The sequence below is a fragment of the Xenopus laevis genome, chromosome 8L, assembly GCF_017654675.1.
Source record: "Xenopus laevis strain J_2021 chromosome 8L, Xenopus_laevis_v10.1, whole genome shotgun sequence".
Lineage (NCBI taxonomy): Eukaryota > Metazoa > Chordata > Amphibia > Anura > Pipidae > Xenopus > Xenopus laevis.
In genome coordinates, this window is record NC_054385.1 from 94,892,824 (window position 1) to 94,908,447 (window position 15,624).

At 39.4% G+C, this 15,624-nt stretch overlaps 1 protein-coding gene across 3 annotated transcripts in view; it reads right to left on the minus strand.

Moving 5' to 3' along the window:
• kiaa0586.L (KIAA0586 L homeolog) overlaps positions 1-15,624 on the minus strand; it is a 117,784-nt gene that overhangs the window by 35,466 nt on the left and 66,694 nt on the right. Inside the window, exon 31 of one of the 3 annotated variants that reach the window (XM_041573108.1) lies at positions 6,359-6,952. The exons of the other annotated variants lie outside the window; for them this stretch is intronic. Within the exon in view, the coding sequence (XP_041429042.1) occupies positions 6,924-6,952 (29 nt within the window). The 3' untranslated portion in view covers positions 6,359-6,923. Of the gene's footprint in view, positions 1-6,358; positions 6,953-15,624 lie in introns of those variants that run through there. 3 annotated transcript variants of the gene reach the window in all.

The following is a 15,624-nucleotide window of genomic DNA, read 5'->3' on the forward strand; positions in this document are numbered from 1 at the left end:
CCGACAGGGACCCTCGGGGATATCTCTTTATTATAATTTGTACGGTTTGAATCTTGTTTAGACTTTGGAGTCATTATGCCGATAGATGTCCCAGTTTTAGCTTTATTAAGGCTAGTACCTGTACTTTTAGTTTACTCGAGTACATAAAATAACTCAGCAGCAAGTAAAATACAACTTCAGATTTATCAGCTTGCAAGACATTGTTAATTTATAGTTTTATAATACACAAAAGCCATGAATATCATGTAAATTACTGTATATCCTTATAAACGGTGAGTTCTGATGTCATCAGTTATAAACAGTGAGTTCTGATGTCATTTCTGTCACATGACTCACTGAAACTTGTGTATTATAATAAAGTACCACCAGTTGCAAAATATGAGGATATTAGAAGTTACCTCTGAGTTCCATGACCTGTAGAAAAGCACTCGGCCTTCGGCCTCGTGTTTTAATATGGTCATGAAACTCCTCTGTAACTTATAATATCCTTAAAATTTACAAGAGGGGGTACTTTATTCACTATATAATACACAAAAGCTATGAATATCTTATAAACAGTGAGTTCTGATGTCATCAGTTATAAACGGTAAGTTCTGATGTCATTTCTATCACAAGACTCACTGAAATGTGTGTATTATAATAAATAAAGTACCCCCAGTTCAGATCACAACGTGGACAATGCAGGCGGTTGGTGCGAGAACCGAATAAACAAACCATCGCAGTCCTCAATCAGACAGGATTTTTTATAACCTGCCTGATCGACATCTGTCAGGGAAGTCTGTCAGAGAGCGCCATACTTTGGCCAATAAGCTTCTGACTTGATCTGTCGGCAGCTTTTATCAGCCTTTGTATGGCAGTTTGTGAAACGGCTTATCAGTGACCCATTGGGCCTCCACGCAGTTGTAAGGTCGGTTTCCTTTATATTTGCACCCCTGCTGGTAAGCGAAAGCTTTGTTTATACATTAAAATATGTTATAATGCATTAAATAGCTGAGAATGTAAATGTGGGTTTAAACAATATATAGGCACACTGACTCGAGGTGAAATCCAAACATGACCAATAATTGTGTATTCCTGAATATACACATACATGCAGCCAGAGTCATTACTCTTACTTAGGAGACATGCTTCATTTAATGAAAGAGTTAGAAGAAATACAGACAGTCTCACTAGTTAACATAACGGCTTTAAAAAAAAAAAACTTTATTGCCTGTAAGCTGTAGCAATAATGCTTACTGTGTCTGTGCAGAGCAGAAACCATTTGTATTTTAGCCATGCATTCTAGCAAGCATAATACACAGAAGGCAAATATACTGCCGCACACACAAATACCAGTTCAAGTTCTAAGCTCTTATTTCTGTGTGTAATAGTTTCAAGCTGCAAGACACAGCTGTATGGGCCCAGACGCACACACTATCACAGCAATGCTTTGATAGTGAGGGGCCCCTGAGTGTCAGGATATAGAAAAGGCAGCAGTTGTTGGCTGTGAAAACAGTCTGATACAAACCAGATGGGGGACTTACTTGATGGGCAACACAAAGGAAAACAATTGGCTCATTCAACAAAGTCAGGCCAGTACCCCAGAGACGTTACTGAAGACAATAAGTCAGCCAGGACTGATGCAAACGAGAAACAGCCATGTGGCAATGCCTGAAAAACGTACTTCTCCTACTTCTCACATTTATGGTATAACATTCTGATTGGCTTTCATTTTTAGTAGAAACTAAAGGCCTGCTGAGCTCTAATTAACAGATAATTTTTAAAAGCAGAGACTGCATGGAAAACGCCTCTGTCTACAAGCAGTGCCCTCCCCATCATATGCATTTTTTAAACAGCTTCTATCCCTAAATGACACTTTCATGTACAACAATGCAGGCATATCAGCACCAGGTTTGGACTGAGAATTGAAATAGGCCCTGGCATTTCAGGTACACAGAGGCCCAATCAGCCCTAAAAGAGGCCCAAACAGCCCCCATCAGCCCACTAAATACTGACTTTCTATGGGACCTTATAGCAGCCCCTCTGGCATTTGCCAGAACCCACAGTTTGCCAGTCCAGGCCTGCATATCACTCACTCACATACTCACTTCTACTCCATTCCACTTGTGCTCTTAAACTCTATTATATCCCACACAAGGGAACATCCTCCACATGGTTCTTTAAAACTAAAACCAATTCAAGTTCACTCGAAAATGATGTGGACCATTGAACATTCTCTGGAAAGTGCTACATAATATGAAATAATAATCAATGGATTTGCAGGGGTGCCACGTGACTATAGTGCTATTCGACTTCGCCAAACGAGCAGATCTTATCATGTATCATGGTGGCACACATGGATTTTTTTTTTTTTTAAAGATTTTATTTTGCATGTTTTTTTAAAAAATTTACAAACAGTTGAGATAGTACTAAAAGAGAGAGGAAAGGAAGAAAAGAGGAAAGCAATACAAAGTGAGGCAAAGGGCACACCGTAATTTTTAGTCGCATGCGATAAATCTTCATACTGTGGATGACTAATCTCCCCGAAGTGCCTTCTCACTGGCAAGAATGCGAATCGCCAGCAGGATGACATATGTGTTGCTTCAGTTTTCCGAAGTCGCCCAAAGTTTCCTTGTGAGGCAACTTCGTGCGGCTTTGGAAAACTGAAGCAATGCTTATGCCATCCCACCGGCGATTCACATTCTTGCTGGTGGGAAGGCAATTCAGGGAGATTAGTCACCTGCAGTAGCAAAGATTTATCGCAGGCAACTTAATCTCCCTGTGCGTCACCACCCTTATAAAACATTAATAGGGGTGCAGATGGCCAGACAGTAACTCGTGCTTATCTTGTTGATGATACAGGAATATTTTATTAGACCAAAGGACCACATATGAAGCTTGAAAAATGCACTTAAATTGTGTTGCCTGAAACTTCCAATTGTCACCCCAGAACTTCCCTGAAATTCAAATTCTCTCCCCAGGACCTCCAATTCTCTTCACAGAACATCAATGAAACCTCCATTTCTCTGCCCAGAACTTCCTTGAACTCTCCAACTCATTAACCAAGACTTCCTCTTTGGGTTAATTCTGTTGTCTCTCATTTCTGTAATGTATGATGTGACCTCTGGTAATTGCAGTGTCGTACTGGCCTACCAGAATACCAGGAAAACTCCCGGTGGGCCCTTTTGCTTCTATGTGGCCAATTTCATGGTCATGGAAAAATGCTTAATAATGGAAGAATAGACTAATTAAATATAAAAGACTAGGAGAATAAAGAGGTTGAGTGAGGAGAGAAGGAATACATTTGAAAAGTGGGCCCACGGTCTAATGTTTTCTGGTGGGCCCCTGTCATCCCAGTCCGACACTGGGTAGGTGCGTGCAAGCTGGGAGATAGCCTGTTACTAGGAAATAAACTACAATGACTAACCTGGGCATACGAATATTGATTTTTATCTATAGATGACTTAGACATGCCTTTATTGGTCAGCACAAGAATCATTTTCATGTGCCTAGCTTTTGAAAGGTAAGCACAGAATAACATGATAGCACAGCCAAGCACAGCAGGAACCTCTATGTTTGGTATGAAGGGGGTGTCAGTCTTTCCATGTAATTCAAGAAATAAAGACACTAGCATGACAGAGAAGGTACGGACATAGTACATTATATAATAAATATGCAGGGGACTTTTACCTGCTCTGATGTGTAAGTATTCTTATCTTCTCAGCTTTTCAGCCGACCATACAAAGTCCTATAACAAAGAAACAAAACTGTATGGCAACCTAACACCACCAATCTCATCTCCATTTACATCTCCTTGGTCTCGATTGGGAAAACAGTGATGACACTGCATTTCCTGTAATCCTCAGAGTTGTGCAGCAAATGACCTGGTCCTTAAAGGAACAGTAACACCGAAAAATGTAAGTGTTTAAAAGTAATGAAAATATCATGTACTGTTGCCCTGCACTAGTAAAACTGATCTGTTTGCTTCAGAAACACTACAATAGTTCATATAAATAAGATGCTGTGGAGCAATGGCGGAAATTGAAAAACGGCTATATGGCACAGGTTGACTAATGGATAACAGATAACACAATTAGACAGACAGAGCTTATCTGCTATCTGCTGTGTAACCTGAGCCTTTTCTCCTTTGAATGGCTGCCCCCATTGTTACACAGCAGCTTATTTATATAAACAATAGTAGTGTTTCTGAAGCAAACACAGCAGTTTTACCGGTGCAGGGCAACACTGCATTATATTTTCATTCCTTTAAACCTTTTTTTTTTTTTGACGTTACTGTTCCTTTAAGAAGAACTTAAAGGACAAGGAAAGCCTTTGCATGAACTTTAAGGTATGTTATTACGTCCTCCTTACTGTACCTAATCGTTAACTTTTTTTTCCACAATACCTCTTAATCCTACCTTCTAAATTAATCTTAGAATGCTACATTGCGGGTGCCATCTTTGTTTGTTTTCTGGGCATGTGCGAGTTTCTACGTCCACTGACCCAAGCAGGAGAGAAGGCAGAAAAAGCAGGTACACAGGCAGACCTCTTCCTGCTTTCGGCCCATGTCACCATAGCAACCATACGATTTGGTTGCTATTGGTGCAAGTTGAAGAGGGGACAGCTTTAGCAGGGATCCTGCTGTGCGAGTGCTACTGTTCACCAGGGCTGGAACTAGGGTAGGCACAACAAAAGTGGGGGCGCCAAGCACGTACCTCTTCCTTTTCCTACCCCTGGTCCAGACCCTTGTTCCTCCACTGGTGCTGGGTGCACTGTTCCGGCTGTGCGCCTGCCCCCCGGGTGTGCATTGCTACATCGGGAGCATGTGTGTGCACATGCTTTGGGCCTTGGTCTTAGTGCAGGAGCTCTGAATTATGGGATATTTTTTCCTAAAGTGCGGTGTTTGAACAGCTAAATGGATGTAAATGAAGCATATTCAATAGCACTACTACTAATCCAATTAAAATACACAGCAACAGGTATATACACAGAAATAGAACTAGATTTGTACAGGACGGCTCAGTAGTGCTTTATGATAGATTACGGTATATCAGAGACCACAATGCATTTGGTTAGTAGAAATGTTTTTAGTGTTGATGTAACAGATCAAATATGTTTACTAACCATAAATCTATATTGTATATAAATGTATTGCACCACCTAATTTCAACTCTCTTAACAAAATTGTCTTTCACCACTCTCCTTTACACTCCACATATTTCTCTGATAAATTAAGAGCTCTCTTGAGGGTGGCAGAAGTGGCAATGGAGTAACACAATACAAAGGCAAGAAATTGAATATTCTCAGTATGAATACTATTCTCCATGTCTTACACTAATACATGGAGAATAGTTTACAGTGGTGTCCACTTCCCTCTAATTCCCTCAGTCTTTCTTCCCAGGCAAGCAGGGACTTCTCCAGCTGCTTAAAAGTCCTAGACTGGTCAGCATCTCCATTTGAAGAACATCTGGCCTGTGCATCATGCCTGATTTAGAACTCTGTTAAAGCGAGGAGAAAACAGATTGACACAGCGGATGGAACTAGGCAAACTTACCATCTTATAATTAGCGTAGCCTGCTTATGTTTTTATGTCCCCTCCATGTAATGTGAAACCTCTAGCCAGGTGGATCAGACCTAGACAGGCTTTTAGCAGACCTAGTTTTGTGTACAAGTGATAATTTAATTATACTACTCATGAAGTACAAATGCCTGTCGGATACAAATACCCTGAAAAAGGTATAGTTAATGTACAAGAAGGAAAAACAGTAAAACAGTCTGATAAGCAGCAATGCAAGCAATTTATCAAGTCTATAGGGACAGAATTTTTGGACAGCTTTGTGGGGGCACAAGGCAAAACAAACTGTGTGGACCATATATATATATATACTGTATATGTATAAGAAGGAGTGTCAAAGTCTAACTGTTCCGTGCACTTTCTCAACAGGGGGTAGAACTTTAGCTACAACTGTAAGGGTCAGGGCACACAGGCAGATTTGGGGAGATTAATCCCCCGGTGACAAATCTCTTCTTCAGGGCGACTAATCTCCCCCGAACTGCCTCCCCTGCCTTCTCACCAGCTAAAATGTAAATGGCACTCGGATCGATTCGTTTTCCGAAGTCACCTCGTGAGGCAACTTCGGATGACTTCAGAAAATGAATCGCACCGAGTGCCATCCCGACGGCAATTTACATTTTAGCCGGCGGAAAGGCAGGGGAGGCAGTTCGGTGAGATTAGTTGCCCCAAAGAAGAGATTTGTCGCTCGGTGACTAATCTCCCTGAATCTGCCTGTGTGCTCTGACCCCTAAGGCTGCAGATTGGGTAACAGTGATGTTATCACTATCTCGTCCCACTATAATTATTACCTACAACTATGTGGGGTACAATTACAGTTGCCCCTATTTGTGCCCACAAAAGACAGCTCTGGATGCAATAAATCACATGCGTTAGATCAGGTGTAGGTAAAGGCCCTCTTTTTATCCTTATTGTGTTAGGTTCTTCCAACAGAGTATAGGAGCCGCCACTTCTCCTTATCTTCATAAATCCAAATCACCACTCTGGAGAACCAGTATCATCAATCAAGTGATTCTTTATTTGGTAGCACTACATGTTTCGGATCTATCTGATCCTTCCTCAGGTGCCAGTGTTCACAATAAATCACATGCATTAATGATCATCATTTCTGATGAGGAACTGCACATTGGATTCAAAAGAGTCAGAACAGGATTGGTGAATAAAACACCCCACCTGCCACTTTCTGGACACAACAAATGTGCCTATAAAGCTCTCACTGCTTATATGTGTTTACAGGAAAGGGATAGGAGTTCGTTTACAGATGCGTAGTCACAACAAACCAAAGCAGATGTTTTAGTGCTGATGCTGGAATTTCAGTATTTACTGTCAAGGTGCATTTTATGATTTTGAAATAGCTTCCAGGTTCACCTTTTCACTGACGATTTTGCAAGAACCTAGATCCTAGAACCAAAGGGATGGGGGGATTAATCAGTTAAATCTGCAGCTATGACTCAGTAATTCAAACAAGAAAAGAATTGCCAGAAATATATATATATATCTCACAGCAGCATCCCTAAGACTGGTATATAAAAGGAAATATATAATATTTAAAAGTAAGGATCATCCAAAGAGTAAATAAATAGTGCCTCCTTGTTGTCAAATTATCATTAAATTATCGAATGCTTGTGTTATATTGCAGAGAAATACCATTAGAACTAATGTCTTTGCAATGGCCCACTTTTACTTACCAATTCAAGCCATGCAAATATCTGAATTTCATATGCCATGCCATATACACAGCAAATCCCGATAAAGAGAAAGACCTGCAAGCAGTGTTATGTATTTTTACAACGGCACATAACACCATTACAGTGTGTTACTGATCTTAAATAAAGCTTCATAGACAACTAATCTGGGTGTGGGGATTCAGTTATTCTGCGAATAAAACATTCGGCAGGGTTCTAGAATGATTCCATTATATTCCAAAATATGGAACCTGCAGTTACTGTATGAACTCAAATAACTGCGCTCATTGGCAAATAAAGCTGCAGGGGTCAGAAGCTGACTCCCCTATCAGTTACTGCATGTTAGATGGTCTATGATACTGACAGTTTGTAAGCAACAAACCATTAACAATGTATATATATATATATATTTAGATTTTCATTTATATAGTGCTAATTTTGTGTGCAGCACTGTACAGTAGAATAATAAATTAATAGAACAAACAGAGGTTGCATAAAGGAGTAAGAACTATTGCAGAAGATTACACATACTGAAAATGCACATCACTTTATATTCCTGAGGCATCTAGTGTGTCTGCTATCTTTATTGCTGACCCAATAATGCAAAGCATTTTCTTTGTCCAAACTGGAAAGACTAGTCTCCAGCCTGGGGTCCTCAGTACAAGTCCCCAAACCAAAGAATATAACCCATAAGCCTACTCCACTTAAGACGTTTTTGGTTTTGGCACTAGATAGTAAAATCTACAACCCATAACACTCACACGTTTAATCCAGCTGAGCCCGTGTGTTTTATTCAATGTTATAATCACCATTTGATAACATTATGATTTGGGTTAAAAAAATATTTCTCTGTCAAGTTCAAGAAGTCTAAGTTGCTTGGTGCGGTTGACGTAGAAGAGGGCAAACCCCTGTATATGTTGCCAGTTGCACATCACCAAGGGAAATGCCTTATGGACGCCTTAACAGCGACTGCAATTGTTCCTTGGATGCCCGTACTAAAGCAATGACAAATCTGACAGCACCCTGTCACGTAACCAGCAGAAATTAATCAAATGAATACTGCTGCTATTGTTTCATCTCTGGGCCCTCGGAGGCAAAATACTAATCTAATCAATTTGGGCAAATGTGATGTGTTAGTGTCACAAGGCGTTAATGCCAAGTGTAAGTCAGGAAATAAGGAACAGCTCACACGGGCGCACTCATCTGACTTTATCAGATCCTGTCACAGCCATAGAGAGAAAGTGGCACAGAGAGCGACAGATAACATCTGCAGCTTAGCCACGGAGATATTAAAGTCGTATTAACATTACTGTTCATGCAGCTTATACACAAAAAGCCCTTGTAATAATATTACTGAATAGTAGCCAAGTAGCTTAGATACATGTTCCCCTATATCTTCATCTTGACGTAATATATGAATTACAGCATTATAGCCAGGAAAGACAAGGAATATTGTTCCTGCTGTTCACTGTTTGTTTTTTCCTTTACAATTTATTCTTCAATTTTGCAATGAATTTCCATTCCATTCTATATGTACTACACCATGTTGAAAATAACGCACTGACAGCAGGGATTCTGTAGGTTTTAAAAACACTGTCGGGCTGACACAGGTATGGGATCTGTAATACAGAAACCTGGTATCCAGAAAGCTCAGAATTGCAGGAAGGCCGTCTCCCATATAATCCATTGTAATTAAATAATTTAGTTTTTTTTTAAATGTTTTCCTTTTTTCTTTGTAATAATAAAAAAATACCTTGTACTTGATCCCAACAAAGATATAATGAATCCTTTTTGGAGGCAAATGAATCTTATTGGGTTTATTTTTTTAGGGATGCACCGAATCCAGGATTCGGTTTGGGATTCACAAGGATTCGGCCTTTTTCAGCAGGATTCGGATTAGGCCGAAATCCTTCTGCTCGTCTGAAACAAATCCTAATTTGCATATGCAAATTAGGGGCGGGGAGGGAAATTGCATGACTTTTTGTCACAAAACAAGGAAGTAAAAAATGTTTTCCCCTTCCCACACCTAATTTGCATATGCAAATTAGGATTCGGATTCGGTTCCGTATTCAAATCTTTAGCGAAGGATTCGTGGGTTTGGCCGAAGCCAAAATAGTGGATTTGGCTCATCCCTAATTTTTTTTTTAAGTTTTTTTACTTATGGAATGGTGATCCAAATTATGGAAAGATCCCTTATCCAGAAAACCCCAAATCCCAAGCATTCTGGATAACAGATCCTATACCTGTACTAACATTTGTATCTATTTAGCCATGCTTATTGCATATATTTTTCTCATATTTTTTAATGTGAGCACATGTTAATACATACGTGAAAAAAACGGAAACGGACGTTTGGTAAAGCATTTTTAAAATGTCCTCAGGGTTTTCTTGACTAAAGGTGTTGCTTTGAGGCCAGCAACCATTATACTCTATAGCAACATGGGCATTCTATTAAGATAGTGATTCAAACTCAATGACATTTTCAGCGCAGGAAAACAATTAAAAAATAAAATAGTTCTGGAGAAAAGTGATCTCCCTGGTGGAAATGCAAGGAACTGATCATATTTCAGGTATAGGATTGTTCCAAATGAATACTGGCATGAATCTAGACATATTAATATATATTACATTGCCACTGATGAAACAGCTGAGAAATACATGTAAGTGAATAAGTGTGTGCTAGGCCACTGAGGCAGCAATGGAGTTACAGTCACTTTAAGGGGAAAATGTGGGGGATTGAGGGCTAAATTCTACAAGGGGCAGACAGGATATGCTTTCATGTCTATGATGTGCTACAGCTGCACATCAACCATGGTGCTGACAGGGTCGGGGGCCAAGAACAGAATGAGCTATTGTTACAGGCATCCTTGGTGTTTAAATCAGGATATCGCACAAATGGATATGGAGCTGAATATACACTTCAGCATGAATCCCACATCACTGATACGACTTCTGATAACTGTGTAGCAATCTCATATGAGAGGCACCACCTTTCAATGTGGGGGTGGCGTTAAATATACACTTTTCTTGGTAAAAAAAAAAATCTCTTTGGGTATCATAAACTATGTGGGAAGCATTAAAAAGCTGCTTTGCTGGTTAGATAACAGCATAACAGTTAAAAGCTGAGCTGCACCTAAAAAGATTAAAAAGAATGCTGAACTGAATCTGAACTCTAATTCCCAGTTTTTTATTTTGGCAACAATCCAATAAAATTGCAATGCAAGAAAATGTAAGCTGTCATTTAGCCAGCCAGCCAAAAATATTTGGTGCATCGAGTTTTTATAAATGTAGACCGGTAGACTAAACCTTCGTCCTAAATGACCCCCTGGTAGGATATTTCATACCAACAACCAACACTTGAAAGACAGAAAGAGGGACAAAAATATCTGACCACGCCCATTTTATGACTCCACCCCTATATTCCATATCCATCTTACAATATTTGGCAAGTTATAGAAAGTCTGAACACGTTTCTGAGGGTTTTAGGATCAAGTTTAATGTGTCTATGTGGCAACCCTAGGTGGTGGTCAAAATGCAAACCCTGCATTCCCATCATACTCTCCCCTATAACAGTATTGCCACATGAGGCAATCTGCATTTTGTCCTGCTACTTTGGAAAATGAAAAGCAACAAAATGCAGGGCATTGTCTCCAGATGATCCATACTGTGGATATTCTGCATTTACATTTGAGAAAAATGAAATTATACAGCTATCCACAGTTAAATGAATTTATGGGTTCATACTCGACTTGCTGAACACATAGGGGCAGATTTATGAAAGGCCGAGTTGTAATTAACCAGAAAAAATTCTAATTTTCGATGGTATTTTTCAGTCAAAACTGAATTTTTGCGTTGACAATATAAAAAAACTCAAATTTTGGGGGGTTTTGTAAAAAAAAAAACCCCCGAAGCTGGAAATAGCTTGAATCCGAAAATACTCCAGCTAAATTCTGTCAAGGTCATGTAGAAGTCAATGGCAGAGGTTCCTTGAACCATTTGAATATGTTAATATTTCATGTTTAATTTGCAAACCACTTTCATTATACAGTTTTTTATGTCTGGGTGACAGGTCCGCTTTAAATTAAAAAACATTCGAGTTGTGAGTTCATTTGAGGTATAAAAAAACCTCACAAAGCTCTAAAATTCAACCTATGATAAATAACCCCCTTAGGGTAGGGGCACACTGGGCGATTCGGGGAGATTTAGCCGCCTGGCAACTAATCGCCTCATCTTTGCGGTGACCAATCTCCCCGAACGCCTTCCCTCACTCTTGCGCTGGCTAAAATGAAAAATCGCCAGCGCTAAAGCACACGCGGCGATTAGTTTTCCGAAGTCGCCCGAAGTTTCATCATGAGGCAACTTCGGAAAACTAATCGTCGAGTGTGTTTTAGCGCCAGCGATTTTTTTTATTGTAGCCAGCACAAGAGTGAGGGAAGGCGTTCGGGGAGATTGGTCGCCGCAAAGACGAGGCGATTAGTCGCCAGGCGACTAAATCTCCCTGAATCGCCCAGTGTGCCCCTACCCTTAGGATTTGGCTGAATCAAAAACCAGTTGACAAGAACAAAATTCTGTACTCACTGCATCCATAGGGGCAAATATAATAACCTCTGAAAATTCGCAAGTGAAGGCGCCAGCGCGAAACTTCGGCAGGCATAGATTCGCCAGGACAACGCTTATTCACTAAAATCCGAAGTTGCGTCCAGGGCGCCGAGCATGAAGTTGCGCTAGCGTTACGTTTATGTGCCATATGTTAGGAAATGTAGGGAGGAAGCCGGTTACCCCAAAAAAAATGTACGCTATTTTTCAGCAAATCACCCTGAAAAAGGAAAAGGCGCTAGCATTTTTTGGGAGAAGGTAGGTAGTTCCTGAAAAAATAGTTCAACATTTTTCTATCTACTCTATTGCACACTAGGCCTTAGGGATCGAATTACCGCTAGAGTCTATCTCCTTCAGCGAAGTACCGAAATGACATCACTCTGGCGAATTTTCACCCGCGTTAGTCACTTCGCCCTTTAGTAAATTTGCCCCTTAGTCTCCATGAAACAGAGGGGTGTGGGGTGCATGTCAGATGATCCTGACAAAGGGAGAAGAAGACCACACAAAATGTTGAGGTGCCGTTTTTATGTCTCACCCAGCCAATAAATTATGCACATGCAAACTGGATGGAATACAAACACTGATCAAGGAAAAAAATATAAGATGAGTGTGTGGATTGCATTTGCGCTAGAGGTGGAGTGCCAGCTATCACAAATTACTTTTTGGGCTGTTCCAGACAGATTTTCTAAACTGCATTCCTAAGGGTTAAACTGGCTCAAAACATGTTTTGTGGGATGTACTACAATAATAGTTTGCATTATTTTCAGCCATCTGTATCAGGTTAACCCATAGGAATCTTGGACAAGTAAAGTATCTGGCATATCCTAAGAAATGGTTGGAGAGCCAGTGCTCTGTCTGTATATTGGAGTCAGAGTTTTAGCAGTTCAAAGGCATTGGACACTGCAGGAATGGAAACACTCAAGGCTGCAGTAAGTGTATCAGAGGGATATATGCACTGCACAACATATAAGTTGTTTACGTGAATATTTGTGAATGGAAAAAGAACAGGAAAATGTCACCATAGCAACAGAGGAGGTAGTACAGATTTAACATTTCTTCACTCTCCCATTGCTTTACAGATGGGCGCAAGGCTGCTTGTACCTCCAGTTTTGAATCATTAACAGCACTGGGGAAGATTTTTTTTTATGGTATGTGAGAAATTTTGGAGAAAACAAAGAGCTATGAATATATATATATATTTACCAAGTGAGGGTCGTAATGTTTTAATTATTGTCTTTGTAAATTTCCACGGCTGCATTCTCAAGGGTATGTAGAAAGTTGCTCCAGCTTCAGTATATTGGCTCTGGATCTGACCCCTGGGGGTGCAAAGCTTTAGACAACTTTCGGCTGTGTCAATCTAACTGGATTTGTGGAACATCTGCTGCTGAACAGTAGTGTTCTCATCTCCTACTGAGAGAGAAAAGCTTACATGTTGTGACCCTCTTTCACAGCGCAGAAGCAACTAAATTCGGCTGGAAAGGTATATTAAATTATACTTGAACTTTGAATATATATATCTATTGCTATACTTGACTGCCCTTTGATTTTTTTTCTAAAAGACATCTACCAAGGCTTCATAGTCCATGAGTGCAGCAAGAATTAAAGGGGTGGTCCACCTTTAAGTTAGCTTTTAGTATGTTATAGAATGGCAAATTCTAAGCAACTTTTCAATTAGTCTTCTTTTTTTAATAGTTTTGAGTTATTTGCCTTTTTCTTGACTCTTTCCAACTTTCCAACCATCTAAAAAAAATGCTATGTAAAGCTACAAATGTATTGTTATTGCCATTGCTTTTTTTACTCATCTTTCTATTCAGCTAAATAAAGCTAGGAAATCGTTTTTTAAATTTGTTTTTTAATTATTATTTTAAAATGGACTCTGACATGGCCTTCCCCTGAATCAAAGATTTCTGGATAATGGAAGAAATATGGTAGTGTTTATGTTCATCCCACATAATGGAGATTGAAGCAATCAGAATTAAAAAAAAAACTGAATTATACAAATGTTTGCAATGGTTTGCCTTGCCCTAATAGGAAACTCTGCACAGTCATGAATAGTCGTCACTAGTTTTGCTACCATCTGCTCCTGCTCAGCAGCACCCAGGAAAACAGCCAGTACAACCCACATTCCATTATTTGACATATAAAATGAGGGGAACAAATTAGTCAACGGGATGTTGTTTCATATGCCAAATATTCATAATAAAGGCTTGTGACTTTGCTTAATTATTTTAAAAGTATATAATCTACGGAGCATCTCCATCTGTTGCACAATAAGGCAGTTATAATGTCACCCACTGCCATCTCCTGTCTGAAATTATCCCTAAATGTCTAACTCTGCATTGTATATATGACGGAGCAAGTACATACTTTTTTTTGCATCTCCATGTTTAGAAATGTGTAGTAATAATGATAATAATAATAAAATAAACTTACATTAGAAAAAAAACCCTGTGAAGTAGCACAATTTAATTGGCAATTTTTCCATGTTGCAGCCTTTCAAAAAAAGTGCAATGGCTGCCACAGAGTGGTCTATGATTATTATAAAGATGTGATGTGTTGCCAGTCTCAGACTGTATTTGGAAGAAAAGGGAGGAACTCAATGGTTTCTTGCATTATAAAACTATATGTTTACATCACTGATTAATGCAGAGAATATAGCAGAACATTGACCCAGTTGAGTGATGACTACTATTTATTGATAATAAAATACAAAATAACATTATAAAATGTCGTTTGAGCAACAATCAAGAAAAAGTAACTGCAGTATAAGGGGGATAATTTATTAAGAAGGAGCATGAAGGCACCCCTAGAGGTAACTCTTTGGCTTCTAGATGGAATCCTCTCTCTGGGGGTTTACTAAGTGGCGAAAATTCGTCAGTGGCAGCTTCGCAGCCATCGCAACACTTCGCCAGGCGAAAATTCGCTCAGACAGCGCTAATAAGTTGCTGTCAAATTTTTGCTAGCGCTACTTCCGCAATCAAAGCGAAGATGTGCTAGCATTCAATTACGCTTAGCGCAACTTCGCTAGAGGTCTTCGCTCAGGCTAATTTGCAGACGGTGGGAAATTATAAAGTTGAATGGACGTATATGTTGCAGCAAGTACATTACACAAGTCCAGGGAACCTTAATAAAGAAAATTATTTATTGTTATAATGCCCTACACATAAGGTTGCCACCTGGCCGGTATTTTACCAGCCTGGCCAGTAAAAATGATGGTTGATCCCAATGTTATTAATAAGAAAAAAAGATAAATATATAGGAAGGCCGGTATATATACAAGGATGGGATCCGTAATTCAGAAACCCATTATCCAGAAAGCTCTGAATTACGGAAAGGCTGTCTCCCATAGACTCTATTTCATCCCAATCATCCAACTTTTTTAGAAATGATTTCCTTTTTCTCTGTAATAATAAAACAAGTGCCTTGTACTTGATCCCAACTAAGATAGAACTAATCCTTATTGAAGTCAAAGCAATCCTAGTGGGTTTAATTCATGTTTAAATTTTAGTTTAGTATACTTGAAGTATGAAGATCCAAATTAAAGAAAGATAAATTATCAGGAAAACTCCTGGTCCCGAGCATTCTGGAAAACAGCTCCCATACCTGTATACTCACAGAACTTTGGAAAAAATGCCTGCGCTGCACTTGTGCAGGAACTTGTTTGTAATTACATTGGCAACATGAACACCATTACTATCCTCTCCCTCTTGCTCTCTCTCTTTCTCTCCATACATACACACAAATATAAATATATATATTGTAAAATAAGAAAAAAATTATCTAGAAAATCAT